We start from the raw sequence: 16,179 nt of genomic DNA, 5'->3' as shown, positions 1-16,179 counted from the left end.
GCATATTTCAGCAGGTTCAGTGTGTGGCAAGGGGTTCCACCGTAAACCCAATTTTGCTCCTACTGTCTGGGCACAGAACAAAAAAGAATCCTTTCTATTTTCTTTCCTCTATTTGAGCCGGCGAACCGCTTTCCATTTACCAGATAAAACATTCAATGGTTTCTTCCGTCCAGAGCATTAGATGATTATGGAGCAATTACGTGCAGGAATTAAGGGACATTCTGCAGACCAAAAGCTTAAGCTCTATAGACGGACTGGTTTCACTCATTGCACAAGTAAGCCGACGTTGGCAGTACTCATGTGTCATCCTAAGCCACAACCAAACCATATTAAAACCAGCAAACAAATTACACAGAATTAGTTTCCTTCCTGCTCTCCTTCTGAGTGAGGCACAGAGGCAAAAAGTCAGTGATGAACACAAAAGGAAGGTGTAAACTAATATGAGGGCAAGGTTAATCTATCCTGACAAGGAAGCTGGAATGTAATCATCTCAGCAGACCTGTGTGCTCATATATGCCTTGGGTGGTGACTCTGTAGGTGGGGAAATTTCCATGAGATAAGATCAGGTTGAGTAATTACTTCCACTTTACAAAAAATATGACACCCTCTGCCTGTGTAAGGAGAGAGGTATACGTTTTAGCTCTAGAAAATTATTCTGCAACGTCAGGGAAGTTATAACCTGCCGTATAAACCTATCCCATTTCAAGATAGGATGCAGTGGAGCGAACAAAATGTCTTTGTGTCCTAAGTAGAACCTTGTATCTTAATACTATAAAAATGTCCTAATAAATGATGTAAAAAAAAAAAAAAAGTAAAGCAGGGGACATGCCTGTAGATGTTTAGCTATCCCCCTCAGAACTGTTTATTGAAATGTTACCATGGGATCCGATACAGTCTTTGTGCTATTGTTTCTCAGTTTACTCTGGCTAAACATTGGAAGGTTCATACCAGTCAATTATGATGAAACTTTACTGATGGCTAAAGATTATGATCTGGCATGCTAAATTGAAAAAAGGTGGAGGTTTGGAGTAGAGTTACCTTTTTCCAGCAGTAAATACTAGCTTTCTTCACCTTCTGCTTTCTTTTCAAACATCTGTGGCCATATCCTTAGGGACATGGCTAATTGCACTAATAAGAATTCAGCTGAGCCTGTCCCAGCCACCTCCTTCTTATTTAATCCATATGATAATTAGCTTGGTGGAGCAATAGTTAGAAGCAGCTTTGGCTGGTGAGATGTGAGTTCACTTATTAAGCCTGGTCCCTTTAGAGACCAACGAGCTGGAAAAAATAAATGTGTGAGGTTCTTAGGTCTCTTAGTAGAATATTTACTAGACATTGAGATGGGACTGATGCCAATACCTCTGTTGACGTAGTTCCTTATTTATATATTGCTGTAGTCTTCTCAAAAAGGAAAAGAACAGGCTGCCAGCTAAACATTCCCTAGATTAAGATATGGTACTAGCAGCAGTAATTGGAATAGCCAGTGTGAAAAGGAGAGCAAATAAAAATTACACCCAGTTACAGTGATCAGCCTCCGGCTATGCATGTTCCAGGTGATACTAACAAGCTCTGCGGCAGAATATGACGTAGCGGGAGATGCCCCTAGTAGAAAGTCATCTGGGGCAACACTAAGCATGCTTTTTGAAGCTATCAAGCAACTGCATAAGGTGGTAGTCAGCAACATTTGGGGCCAGATGGCACTTTTGGAATTTTGAGAGCATGTTGTAGGGAACTCTCACAAAATGGCTGCCATGGTGCCCATGCCTATCCTCTCACAACATTCTCATTTACCAGAAAACAAATTAATGAGCTTGTTCCATGACTTCCTCTCCTACCTCCTCGGATGCCCTCTGCTACCCTAGATTACCTTTGACTTTTTTTCTGGGCAGGTGGGAGCACTTGAGAATGAAGTTTAGGCTGGCACCAGCCATCATTTTGTGATGCTGATTTAATCTGCGTACCACTGTTCCTCCCTCAAGATGATGCTAGAAGATGGCACTTTGGAGCATGCTCCCTTCCCATGCATTTCTAATTAAACATTTTAACAAAATAATAGGAGGCTTATGGATGATTGGAGGACAGAGCCTCGTGCATGTCTCTCCCTTTCAGGGTCGCCTCCATCTCTGATACTTTACAATAAAGACTCTAATGTGATTCTTAGAACTCAGTTTTTTTCATTCAGCAAGATCCAGCTTCATCTGGCCTCAGGAAACAGGTTGCTCATTCCTATTAGGGCAAAGGGCTCCTATACTTTCTGCTCAGTTTGGTTTTGAGGTGAAAACTCTGAGGGCACACAATAGGTGGTAAGGCTGATGTCTTGGAAGATGAAGATGCCAGGGGAAAGGGGTCAGTGAAGCCTCCCTGGATGATACCTATAGGGCTGGTTGGGCAAGCAGGGAAGGACTGTGATGGATTGGGGTGGCCAGGGAGATGGGTGAGGACTACCCATGGCACTTGGTCTATGCCATGATCTCCTGATTGTTTCTGTTGAGACCCTGTGTAGAGGAATTAGCCACCCTCCGTACTTCCTGGCAAATATCCTCACTTTAAGAAAGGAGGTAGGGGTTTCTCTTCATCCAGTTTTTTTCCCCCCAACAAAAATGTATAATATGCATTTTTAAGAAATGGCTTTAACTTCAGCTACCTTGCGTAAGCAAAAGTATGGAAAGGCAAGACCCAAATTGAAATAAAGCCTGTGTACCTTGGATTGACAGTATCTTCTCTATATAAAATTTGAACTGTTTCACTATGTAAAAGTTCCTCTTCTGGGGCTGGTGCATATAACTGGGAGAAGACAAAGGATCCCTGTGGCCTGCCTTTACTGTGACTAAGTGGATAGAGAGCTTTTTTTTTTTTTTAGTGTGGCAATAAATCTTGTGTACCTGTGAAACAAAACTACGTGTGGACATTCAGATGTGAACTGGACCCTTGTTTATTACTTCAGCTCCTTTCCACTGGATGTTGCTGCTGTCAGTGTATAGCTGTAAGTCCTCATCCTTCCTTTGGCAGGGAAGTAAAAGGTTGTTTCCATTCACAGTGGATTTTGATTCCTTGCCTCCAAAATGGAAGGCTGGCCTTTCTGGAGCAGCTGGAGATTCTGTGGCTTTTTCCTTCTGAGAACAGTATGTCGTGATAGAAGCTAACTCATAGTGTCAGTCTTTATTCACCACTATGTTTAATGGCTCCTTGTGTATAGGTGGGGGAGCATTGTTATGCATGTAATGGAAGAAGAAGTTGTTCCATTGAGGGGGACAATGTGGCTTTATATGACTGGAAGGGAATGTTGCAGGGATGCTGCAGTGTGATCTTATTGTTTCGCCATGATGTGTTATTCAAAATTGTGTGTTTTCATCCTCCTGTCCTTGGCTTAATGAACATAGGAGTTTTTGGTTGTTTTATCAATGTCGCCATTATATTTCTCTCTGCATGGTATGATTTGTGTGGCCCATTGAATTACAATATAGTAATTTTAAAAATTCCAACTCAGAAAAAGTTAGCTATATTTAAATGGCACTGAAGTCAGTGCAGCATAAATTCATTGTGATGATTTTGTTCTATGAATTTAACTGAACCTATTGTAGATCTAACTTTCTGTGAACTGTAATAGGCTGGATGAAGAACAGTACACCGAAGCTGAATCCTGACAAGAGTGAGGCATTGTGGGTTGGCAGCTCATGGGCCAGGGAACCGGTTAGGTCTCAGACTCTGGATGAGGTTGTATTCCCCTCAAGGAACAGGTGTGCAATCTTGGTGTACTCTTGGGGTATTAATCTCTTTCACTTGAGCTCACTTAGCCAGCTGTGATCTTTTTGAATAGGAATGGCCTTTCCCTGTAGTCCACATTCTTGTAATAGATTATTGCAACACACTCTACGTGGGACTGTCCTTGATGATCTCAGAAACTGCAGCAAGGCTGTTCAGATAATATATAATACTTGTCCTAAAAGTACTGCAGTATATTCGTTACTGGTTGGACTTTGTGCTTTTAGTAATTATCCTAAATCTTAACAGTTTAGGATCCCAGTGCTTGAGGGAACATCTCTCCCAGTATATACCTGCCCTGCAGGAAGAACCCTTTTCAGAGTCCCACACCTAGAAGAAAGTTAGGTGAGTCCTGCACATCTATCGTGCAGTTGCTGTGTTTGGGAGAATGGAGGATGAAATAATATATTTGCTTCTTTTGTTGTTTCTTGGATAAAGGAAATTTAAATATCCAAGGCAGTGAAAGAAGTGAAAGGAGACTAACAATTTTGCTAACTTTTTTTTGCATTTTCCCATTAATTCCTATATACTGGTTCTCACTTTGGTCCGCATATGGCGGATTTAAACTGTGCAAGTTAAAATCGGAAATTTCATTAACATCTTCGGAACGCCGCCTCAGCGCTTAACATAAAAGAAGTTCTCTATTTGACGTTCTACAGTCCACCTTATTCTCACTATACAAGCGACCCTTAAACTTGCATGCACTGGTTTGAGCGTGGTAGACGTTCTATCACTCTTCCTTCCACTCTATATTTAATCACTTCCGAGCATGTGACATACTCTCCTTTTTGGGAAAGCGTCGGCTTTTCCGGTTTCCGGTTGCCTTAACGCTATCGGAATAGGAGGTCCTGTTTCCGGCCATAGAGAGTTTAGCCTCTCCTCTCCTTCCCGTCTCTCTATGGTATCTTAACTTGTGGCTCTCGTAGAGATGGGAGGCCGGGGGGGCTTTTTCCGCCTAAAGAATGCGTCGTTTTGACCCCCCTACTGGATCGCTCTGTTTTTGGTTGTTCCTCTAGTTGTCTATGGTTCTCTTAAAGGGGCCGCTTGGCTTCCAGAGCTGCGGGGTCCCGAGATGCTACTTACGGTGAAGGCGCTCCAGGGCCGGGAATGCAGCCTCCAGGTAGCCCTTCTTCGGGGGCCGAGGTCGCAGTGGATCGGCGCTGGGGGCTTGCCGGGCAGGCGCCGCGGCTGTCCCCGAGGGCAGAGGGAGGCGGGCCTCCTGGAGGGTCCGGCCGCGGGGGGAGCGCGCCTCTCCCTGGGCCTTGGGCCGGGCAGGCAGAGCGGTCGGGGCACGCGGCGCTTCCGCTGCTCCCGGGGCAGGGGGGCGTCGGAGCGGTTCTGGGACTCGATCCTCTTCCTTTGCCGAGGCCTGGGCGCTCGGGCGCAGCGTTGCCTCCTGGAGGGGGAGCAGACCCTCCCTGACCCTCCTTAGGGGGCCTTCCCTTCCCAAAGAAGGAAAGTGGAGGGAGGCTGACCCGGGTTTGCAAGGTGGATGACATTACTGTATCGTTTGCACCCTGTGTCTTGCATCACGGGTCTTGAGAAGAGGCATGCAGAGACATGAGTCCCGCATCCTATTCCCACCGTAGTCAACCAGATACGCTGGTAAATGCACACCCTCTGTTTTGTGTCGCCCAGAAGCAGATATGGAAAGGCAAATGTCTCTAAAGGTGATAGGCAGCCATTATGAGTTTTTTCCCCCCTCCTTAGCGTTTTTCCCGCAGGCGCAGGGTCTGCTTATTTTAGAATCGACCAAATGTTGATCCATTGTCACCCAAGGGACTAGGACTCACAGCCTGGTGCCCTAACCACTAGACCAAACTGGCTCTCTGTAGCCATTGATGAGTATTTCTTTATTATTTCAACTTATACAGCTGGCCATCTCAAATACATGATTCTGGGCAGCTTACAGCACTTAAGAATAATAGAAGAACAAAATACTATGTATTTGGTTTTATTTATTTACCTATATTACTTCATCTTTTTTGAAATAATCTGTAGATTCAAACTCCATAGTTTTTCCATGAACTGGATCCAGAATCTCTTGTAAACTCCATTCTTGTCAGTGGAGGACTTTAGATTCTGTCATGGTGAGAAACAGAAAAAACACCCTCTTCCCTATCACACTTAAGTGAAATCATTAAGGGAGTTTATGTAACGCAGACCTAACATTTGATCAGATCCAAATCTGCTTAATTTTAGCAAGGTAGATACAGTTTGCACCTTCACAGTTTTAACAAAACTTGAGCACAAAGTATTTAATGTTGGAAGTATTCAGATATTAAATTTTTGTGCTATATTTTACTTAAGAATTTCACATGTAAGTTCTCTGTAGTTCTTGCTACAGTTGTGTGAGGGAAGGCCATATCTCTGTTACCATTACCAAATTAGAGGGTTGAGGGGGGGGCAGGAGAGAGCCAGAGGTACTCAAAAGCAGCAATGTTTCTGATATTTAAGAGCAATGAAGTTTATCCATGAATTTCCAAGTCATAATTTGCATTTTTCTCCCACAGAGAAGATATAACAGTGAGCTTAAGTTGAAAAGCAGCAATAATGCAAAGTAAAATTATTTCTTTTAAAACAGTTTGCTAAGGGGGAAGCTTACTAGAGCAGCTGCTGAAAGATAGGTATCCTTAAGATGTGTGTGTTGCTAGGTGGGCCTAGCTGGGGTTGAAACAGTTTTTCTCAAATTCCTCTTCTGGTTTCTTGATCATGACCCATATTCCCTGAAATATGAAATGGAGGCGCTCTCTTTGTAGGCCTAGTCCCACCTCACAACATTCTTCCTTCTTAGGTCTCCCCTGATGAGCGCATCTCCTCTCTCAAGCGTCTGGTCTCAGAGAAGCTGAATGTCCCAGTCTCCCAGCAGCGCCTACTCTTCAAAGGCAAAGCTCTGGCAGGTGGGTGCTGAGTAGTTAATCATGAGGCAGTTGGTGATGCAGAGATGGCAAGCAGGCTCATCCAAGGTGGCAGGTAGAAAAGCATTTATTTCAAAGGCCATAGAAGACATCTCAAGAAGCAGCTTCATTAAGAGGAATGAGACCAATAGTTTCTCTGACCCCAACTTGAGAGAGATGAACTCAGAGAAACTAGCTCTCACTTTCTGCCAGTCTAAAACATTTAGCAATACAACCTGTTCTGATAGTGTTTCTAGCCTTTTCCTATAAATTGGGTGTGGCCAAAGAATTCAAAGTGATGGGCGTGATAGTGCAATGGAAAGCCCGCCTGTTTTTTATTTGTGTTGCATGTATGATGCCCATAAAAAAACAGGCAAAGTTTGGATGGCACCATCACATCCGCCATCTTGACTTATTTTAATTTATTAACACCTCTGGGTTCTACAAATAGATACAAAGTAGTATCTTTGCAGGAATAGGGCTCTATCTGGCTTGTATTGTAGTTTGTAGTAATCCATGCAAACTTTTGATGTTTGTGTCATTTTCTGTATTGACAAAAAGATTAAACACCATTTGTGTTGAAGTGTAAAAGGATTGGTGGGTTTTTTAACCCTATTTTCTGAACAAAAAATTGTAATTGTAATTGGAGTATCCAGCTAAAATTTTGCTACAACCAAATGGGCCTTGATATTTGCCTTTCTTTCTCTTAAAAGCATCCCAGCAAGTAGCTCTGATTACACAGGTTTTTATATGGTTCTTTTTAAAATCAAGTTGTCTTTATTAGTTTTGACCTGTACAGCAGTGAGTTTCATGGGCTGGCAGCACATTTCAGAGAAAAGTAGAGGCTCCTCTGATTTGCCAGTTGCAAATGATACTCTGCAGTGTCATTGTGGGACTGGATGTTTGTGACAGTATGGAAAAAACTGTGCTTTCATGAAATATTTACTTCATAATGTCCATTAAGAACTAAGGAGCCTCACCTTTGGAGGTTTATATGCTTTTGAAATGGAATAACAGCAAATGATGTGTCTGCTCTTTTTACAAACTGGGCAAGCAGCTGGCTAAATGCTTTGTTCTCTGGCAAAAACTAGCAAGAGTTTCCTGATCCCATAATGGAAAAAAAAAGTATTATGTGGATTTGGAGAACCAGAGTTCACTTTTTCAGATTCAAGGTGTTATCTGCAATTATAGAACGTGGATTTGATGATATAGACTCTGGTCCTCAAAATCTACAGTTATTAAAAATGCGTTCATTCTTAAGGTCTTGGTGGTTTTTCACTACCATGTACTAAAACAGCCAAGCTTCTGGAAATAAAGATTTGTTTATTCAGTGGGGAATGGCAGCTTTCAAATCTGCTTGATCTGACTATTGCTTTGTGCCATTGGCCACTCACCAGCCTCATCCTTCTTTCCTAGATGAACACCGTTTGTCTGATTACTCTATTGGACCTGAGTCAAAGCTCAACCTTGTGATCAAGCCTTTGGAGAAAGCATCACCTGAGGATCCTAGCTGCAGAGCTGGTCTCCCACAGAGTCCGGCCATCTGGCACATGCTGGCCCAAGTCCTGAGCAGGCATTACAGTGTGGCTGATGCTGAGAAAGTGCTGGAGCAGGTGCAGAAGGTAAATTTCCCTTTATATATGAGTGGAAATGTAGGGGAGGACAGGAGATTGGTCTGATCGGCTCTGATAGCACTGTATAACACAGTGTAGTGTCCTTGCATAGACATAAACCCCTGTTTGTAGGTACACCAGCATAACCTCAGTGTAGCAGTAGTAGATGTAGCAGTAGTAGATATTACGTGGGTCAGTGTTGTCCAAACTTGGCCATTTTAAGATGAGTGGACTTCAACTCCCAGAATTCCCCAGCCAGCATGGCTGGCTGGGGAATTCTGGGAGTTGAAGTCCACTCATCTTAAAGTGGCCAAGTTTGGACAACACTGGCGTGGGTAGTGTTACTCCTCCATATTAGAATAGTTTTGAAAGGGCTCAATAAATTCAGTCCTCTACGAATAGAGGGATCAGTCCCAGTAGTCCACTGGAAGGCAGGAAAAGAGAATCAAATGAGGTATTTGGGGGCAGGCAGAAAATTATAAATAAGGCAAGTAAGTAAATAAGTTCATTCATACATAGAAGTTGTTATTGAATTTTCCCTTATCTTGCATGTTTGCACCAAACCATAATATCTGGCCTGAGAACATTAAAGTATCAGAACAGACATATTTTAACAGGTTTCCCGGGTAAAAATCTATCACTATATTTAAAGAAGAGCATTAAGTTTACCTTTTCCAGCTTCCTAGATAATATAGCATATAGGCCATTTAGTCACCCATCTTGGTATTAGATATTAGAAGTGCTGCCAGAGAGTAGACATAGTGTGTGTGTAGAAAAATAATCTCTCTCTTTCCCTGCTTATTCACCTTCTAGTAACATTCTGGTTTTTTTAACATAGAGTAAGAAAAAGCAGGCAACAGTAGTCTACCCATTGCTCGTGAACTTCCTCTTTTTATCCAGGATTGAAGGTAGTAATAATGAGGTAATTGTAGGTCATGAAACAGCTCATATAATGGCAGAGCAATGCTACATTCAGAAGTGGGGTGCTCCAACACCAGAAGATGCACAATATCCAGGTTTTGCTATGTGGGAATGAACAAAGCTGGCTTCTTGGTTTCTCTCTTCTCAAAGGCAAAAATAAAGAGGTTCTCACACATTCCTATATTTCCTTTGCCTCATCGCAGAAGTGGTTCACCGTTGTCTTTGTTCAAGAAGTTTTCTTGACTTCCTACGCTCTTGATCTTTCTTGGTGATTTCCCATTGCAGAGCTAACCAAGTCCAACCTTGCTTAGCTTTCTAAGGTCAGCCAAAATCAGCTAGGTGCTGCCACCTAGTGCTCAGAGGAAGAAATGCAAAGAATCTTTCCTGGACCATTTTCTCAGGAATTGGAGGATTGAAACCTCCATCACTTTAAATGTATTGTTCATGTGTTTGCATTAATGCATGCAAACTTTAGTGTTTTGTGTGTGTGTGCGTGCATGTGCGCATGTCTTTATTTGGAAGTGTTCTGGCCATTGCCTGGCAATTTTATTCAGTTCTTTCTCTTCCTTTCTTTCCCTTCCCTTCCCTAGGATTATGAGCGGAGCCTTCGATTGCTGAGCCTGGATGACATAGAGCGTTTAGCCACGCGGTTGCTTCATCCTGAAGTAGCCGAGGCTGTGGAAATGGGGTTTTTGGATTAGCTGCTGAACTGGAGGATTGAGTCTATGCACCACTTTGGACAGAAAACCCCTGGGCAGGGCCCAGTTTGGGGCCTAATGGTAGTGATGTCTCTGGACTGCTGTTAAAGGGTCATGAAGCATCTGTAACTTCTCCCCATCAATTAAAGGTGGTGATAGGTGAGATTAATCTGCTCTATCTAGTATGTTCAACAGAAGTGGGAGAATGGCGTTGTTTAGAGAAACTGCTTGCCCTTTCTTGAGAGATACAGTTACCTTTGCAGTTGAGGATGGCTTTGTTTATATTTGGATTTCTTGTTTAACCCCAAAGCCTGGTTGCATCTAATAGACTCCTGTTTACTGTTTTACCCAAAGGCCTTTCCAAGAATAAAGTTCACTAAAGCTTACAGGCAGGAAGTCAAATCTGAATAATATAAATTTGAAGTCTCTTTTCAAAACTTTAGCATTGATGCTCTCCAGAATGAATATGTAAGCTTTGGCAATATAAGAGCTTATTCTGAGTTCCTTGTGTAATCAGCATTGTTAGGCAAGAAAAGCTTTTGTCAAATGTTTTAGGTTGTTAAACTTTTCAAGATACAAGACAACTGAATGTTAATCAAATGACTAAGCAGTGTTTACCAGCAGAGTTCTGAATATATTCTGCACATCTGATATTTCCTAGATAAGCCCAATTGAGTCCTTGTAGTGCTGTATTCAGGGGCAACCTAGACCACACTCCTAAATTTGCTGGCTCATTGCCAAAAGCACCCTTCCCCAATTTAGGTGCATTCCAGATGGGTGAGGAGGGCTTCAACTTCCAGAATTCCCCATCAACAAGTCCAGACATCTGGAGGGCACCCAAGTTGGGGAAGGCTGGGCTCAGGCATTGTTAGAATGAGGCAGCAGGTGCCCCCGGAAGAGCAGATCCACTGGGTTGGCTAAAAATAAGCCCCCTCTAGCTTAGCCCCACTTCACCCGGCAGCATTTTTGATTGCAGATCCTGAAAATGGGGTAGAGTTACAGGTTGATCATGAGCCACACAGGGAAGGGTTGTGTCTATGCCAGTCTGACCCCTTATTTCATGGGTGTGTTCCTATTCCTGATGCAGAGCTACACCAAGGCAGGATTTGGCTAAGTCGCTCTTGACTCCAGTGAAAGAAGAAAAACAAAAGATCTCCTGCCTAATTTCTTTGTGTTGTTTTCTTATTCTTTCGGAGATGGTTTAGATGAAGCAGATAAAAGTATGGCATCCAACCTTCCATGAAAATGTGAATATGATTGCTCTGTAAATCATTGGTAAATCATGGTATTCAACCTCAATTTTAGAATTATGGCTGTCTTAGTAATTAACGTTTGTTTAATTTTGAATGCAGCAAGAGCAAAAAGAGCTGTGCTTATCCGTTACAAAATGCTTTCTGTCGTTCCAAGAAAGTACAGAGGTGTTTTTTTTTTTTTTTTTAAATTTTATGTTCCAGCAACTCATTTTGTGCAGAAGATGCAAGAGGTCCCCTCGGCCTGTGTAATGGCATTCAGTGTGGCAGATCTTCCTTTGGGATATTGCAAACATAAGGGCAGACCTGCTGGATCAGGCCAGACCGCATCTTAGTCCAGCATTTTGTTTTTCACAGGGGACAACCAAATGCCCCACCCACAAGAGATGGAAACATATGCCTCTCCTGCTGTTCTCCTACAGCTGGTATTTGAAGGCATGCTTTCCCCAACTTAAGCTGAGTCTCAAAGATGAATGACCATCATAGACTTGTTCTTCTTTAATTCATCCAATCCCATTTCATAGCCATTCTGTTTAATGGCTATCACCGTATCTTGTGGTAAAAAATATTACAGGTTAATTCTGTGTTGTGGAAAGAAGTGCTTATTTTGTCAGTTCTAAATCACCTTTTGGTCAGTTTCATTAGATGCCCCTCAGTGCTAGTGTTTTGAGAGTGGGGGAAACATTTCTCCATGCCATGCTTGATTTTATACTTCTCAAGGAGGTCCCTCCAATGTCACTTGTTTTTTAAGTAGGGTCCCAAATGTTCTAGCCTTTTCTTATAAAGAAGGCATCTGATACCTCTAATCATTTTGGTTGCCCTCTTCTGTACCTTTTCTAGTTCTATTAAAACTTTTCTCAAACATGGCTACCAGAATTGTACGGAATATTACAGATGTGGATGTAAGAACATTACAGTGTTGGCAGTTTTATTTTTGGTCCTTTTTGTAACAATCTTGCACACTGAATCAGCACCTTCATTGAGCTATCAACTGTGATTTGAAGATCTTTCTCCTGGTTAGTGGTTGAGAGCTCAAACCACAGCCCTGAAAATGGTAAATGTAATTATTCTATACCTGCCTTCCAACAAAAATGGGAGCTTCTCATAAGTTTCCAAGTGGTGGTAGAATAGTTCAGGCTCAGTCATCTGAAGCCACACAATTTAGAAGGGAACAAAAAGCAGAGCTGTGTGTTTTCCACAATGCTGTAATCTCAGCAGAATTCGGTACCACAAGTTGAAATAGATACAGCAAGAATTGAGCTCTGCTTCTGATTAGGGCAATGGCACTGGGAGATGGAAAATTCTCTGCTTCTTCCTGCCACAATATCTAATGTCATTATGGGGTCAATGTTCCCCCCACCAAATAAGATGCTATGGATGCCTAAATTAGGAAAATACTGGATGTGGTATATCAAAGTTGTATGCTTGTGCGTGCATGTGTGTGTAAATATTAAAAAATGCAGGAGTCATAGGAACTCTTCACTTGTGTACGTGTGGTAAAGGGATATAGTGACCCTTCATATTCCACCTCTGGAGGCTCTGCCCCAGATCTCCTTCACGTATTTTCAACTGCAGGAATGCATGTAAAGTATGTAGCTTATATGGCAATGGGAATTCAGAATAATCAACAAGATGTCTTCACCTTGGGTTACGAGCATCAAAAATAATAGTATTGCAATAGTATTAATGATGCTCTCAGGTCAAGATACTGAATAGACCAGTTTAGCTTTTTCCTGGCGCCCTTCAAATGGATTGGGACTGAAATTCCCACCCGGCATCTGGACAGCCCCAGATCCGGGGGAAAATCCATTCATGAAGGTGCTGCCTGAAGCAGGCCATTGCATTAAGCCACCTATTAATTTGTTTGGGCACATCAAGGTATAGGAATTGTGGTTTGTTCACCTGGGTTTAGTGTGTAGTGTGAGCCAGACACAGAGAGGGAGCTGGAGCTGGGAGTGAGAACGGTAGGGTAGCATTGATAGATGGGAGAACTGTAGGGAAGGAGGAACGGTGTATGAAAAGGGTCTGCAGCTTCGTACTATCCAAATATTTGAACTTCGTCTCCCATTAGCCCAGCCAGCATAACCAGTGGCAAAGGATGCATTAGACTCTTGGTGCTAATTACAAACCCTTCCGTGTATGGAATTTTTCATGACTCTCTAACCCTATGTTTATTTTTTGGGTTGTTGGGTTTTTTTTAAAGGGGGAGATACAGTTTGATTAAATAGAAGTTGAAGAGCGAGCAAGGTTTTATCTGCTTCCTAAGTCACTCCCCAGAGAGCTGAGATGCAGGCAGACAGTTCTTTAATGCCTTTCTCCCCAGTAATCAGCTTCTGTTTAATTGCAGCCGTGCTTTTCCCTTACGCACTTCAGCTGCACAGTCCAATTCATGTTGTTTTGCTTTTGGTACAGGAGTGAGCAGCTGAGGTGTGCAAGGGGAAACATTTATCAAAACTGCAATTGTTATTGGACTTGAGGCATCTCACTGGGTGGATGCGATAAAGAGCCCTTTGCTAGAGGGTGGGTAGAAGGCAGCTGATGCACATAATAAAGTTGAGATGCTTCCTCCTTCCTCGAGGGACCGGTTTCTGGCCTGTGGGCTGCCAGATAGCTCTCCCTGCCCAATGGTTATTTTAATATACGACTCTCAGTGGTTACCTGCCAGAACAAAACAACTTGCTGTGCCGTGTTTCACTATTGTGGTTGCTCTGCGCTTTGAGATCGGATCTGTGCTGATGGGTTGCACCTACACAGCAGGAATGAAAAATGTCTGCTGCAGATGCTTGGAGGCGCACCCTCCGTTTCATGCCTTGATTAAAAGTAGACGCATTTAAAATAACACTCTGGATGGAACCTATATTTTTTCTTCAGACCCTTCAGGGTGCTGTGATGTAGTTGTACAGGAACGGTGTTCCTGCAGGTACTGGGTTCAGGAAGTCAGAGACAATTTTGCCCTGGGGGCAACAAGCAATGTTTTACAATCATGAAAGCAGATTAAGGGTTTAGACATATTTTGATAGAAAATTAGGCATGACAGCTACATGGAACCTCCGTATTTGAGGGCAGAATTTCAGCTTCTAGAATCCACAAGAGGAAAGAGGTTTTTCTTTCTACTCTGCTCCTGGACTTTCTAGAAGTGCCTGAACATTGCGCTAGGCTGGCTCTTTGGTCTAATCCAGCAGAGTTTCTTATTTTCTTATAGTGGAATACTTTCCCTTAGGCTTTTTGCTGATAATCTAACTTTCCAGGCTAGATTTCTGCAATACTCTTTACCTGGGGCTGCCTTTGAGGACTGAGCACAAGTTGTAGCAGTTGCAAAAGGAAGATCTGTTGATGAAATAAATCTACATAGCTGATTTCAGGGTGCAATTTCTAGACTTTAAATTTATTTAATGGCTCAGGATCTGATTATCTGAAGGACCATTTCACCCTTACACCCTGTCTATATTCAGAGAGCTACTAGATGCTCAACTATTCACTTAAGAACAGTGAGCAGGGGTATAGAAAAGAAGATTTCTCAGTGGTGGCCTCAAACTTGATGAAATCTTCATAAATTTGCCTCTTGCCCTTCAATACCAACTTTCTTCTTCAAGATTGTTTTTGTTGATATCTCTGGAGTTTATATCTCCAGAACGGCATCACAAAATAGTTTGGGCATTTGTTCTGATGAGATAATTTGGCAATTATAGTCTGTTAATCACTTATTTTACTGTTTGTTGCTTTGTGAGGCTTAAAAAGTGGCTTAAAAAGATTTGAAATACTAAATAAGTGGATGGGATAATTATAAGCAGCTGCATCTTCACTTGCACAAGCTGTAGGAGCTATTTCTGGATTTTGAGCAACCTTGGTGTCTATTTTACAAAACTAACTTTGAAACTGGCTTAGCCTTTGGAGAGAGGAATGGGGGAAACTACAAAAAGAACCTTTATTGTATCCTAAATGCTCAAATGCTCCCAGAGAGAAATTAAAAGCAAAAATTCAGCAAATCAGGTGGTTACCAAGATGGCCCAGATTTTAAGAATTTTACTTTGATACTATATCACTCACTCAGTGAGCCAGAAAGGCAAGTGCTTTTTCAAGTCGTTCAAGGTCAAATCCATGGAATATCCAAGTTCACTTTCACACATGGGTGTTTGTGTTTCAACTGAGGCCTTCAAAGTCTGAATGCATCTGCACGCATCTAACTCTGCAGACAGAACTTTTGTATCAGCTCACATCCTGTCATGCTCAATATTTTCTGACATAATTCAAACATTCAGTAATAAGAAGAACTGATTTAACTCTATAGTATCTATAAATGGCTTGCACGTGTGAATGACCATCATAGATGCATCACCACAAAGGGAACTTCACAGTGATTCAAAGGTAAAGTTTTCCAGTGTGTTCTATTATTCATATACAGTGGTACCTTGGGTCACGAACTTAATTCGTTCCGCGACTCTGGTCGTAACCCGAATTGGTCGCGACCCGAATCAAATTTTCCCATAAGGTTCAATGTAAATACGGATAATCCGTTCTGACCCCTCCGAATTTGGTCGCCAACCGATTGTGGTCGTGACCTGAATCAAATTTTCCCATAAGGTTCAATGTAAATACAGTTAATCTGTTCTGAACCATATGTGTTTTTTTTTAAACCACAAAAATATGACACAAAGTACAGTACAGTACACTATGAAGAGAGAGAACGCTAACCTTGCTTGAGGCGTGGAGGACAGGAAGGCGGGTGGGGAGGCGGTTATTGTTTGGAGGGAGAGTCCCCCGCCCTACAGGAAGCCACAACCACGTGTCACGGCAGGGAAAATGGCCGCGGATCCTGTTCGTCACCCGATGCGGAGTTCGTGAACGGAAGCAAAATTTTGCGAACGGTGCTGTTCGTGACCCGAATTGGTCGTGAACAGAAGCGTTCGTGACCCAAGGTACCACTGTACTCTGTTCCCTCATAAGTGGATTCACACATGGATGTTTGTTATCTGAATTATGGGAATGGGCAATCAGAGATACCAAAAGCAGAAAACTGACATCTCAGAGCAATGCTTTT

At 42.5% G+C, this 16,179-nt stretch overlaps 1 protein-coding gene across 1 annotated transcript; it reads left to right on the top strand.

Moving 5' to 3' along the window:
- The first annotated feature begins 4,637 nt into the window (after positions 1–4,637).
- On the top strand, positions 4,638–11,342 carry UBL4A (ubiquitin like 4A). The gene is made up of 4 exons (XM_007429220.4): positions 4,638–4,882; positions 6,557–6,662; positions 8,076–8,281; positions 9,784–11,342. The coding sequence occupies exons 1-4, from the start codon at positions 4,835–4,837 to the stop codon at positions 9,892–9,894; spliced, it is 471 nt and encodes a 156-aa protein (XP_007429282.1). The 5' UTR covers positions 4,638–4,834; the 3' UTR covers positions 9,895–11,342.
- The last annotated feature ends 4,837 nt before the right edge of the window (positions 11,343–16,179 follow it).

Source organism: Python bivittatus, unplaced genomic scaffold, assembly GCF_059951505.1.
Source record: "Python bivittatus isolate LINGU-HERP-01145 unplaced genomic scaffold, Pbiv_v1 ctg000220_np1212, whole genome shotgun sequence".
Lineage (NCBI taxonomy): Eukaryota > Metazoa > Chordata > Lepidosauria > Squamata > Pythonidae > Python > Python bivittatus.
This window is presented reverse-complemented; position numbering and strand designations above follow the sequence as displayed.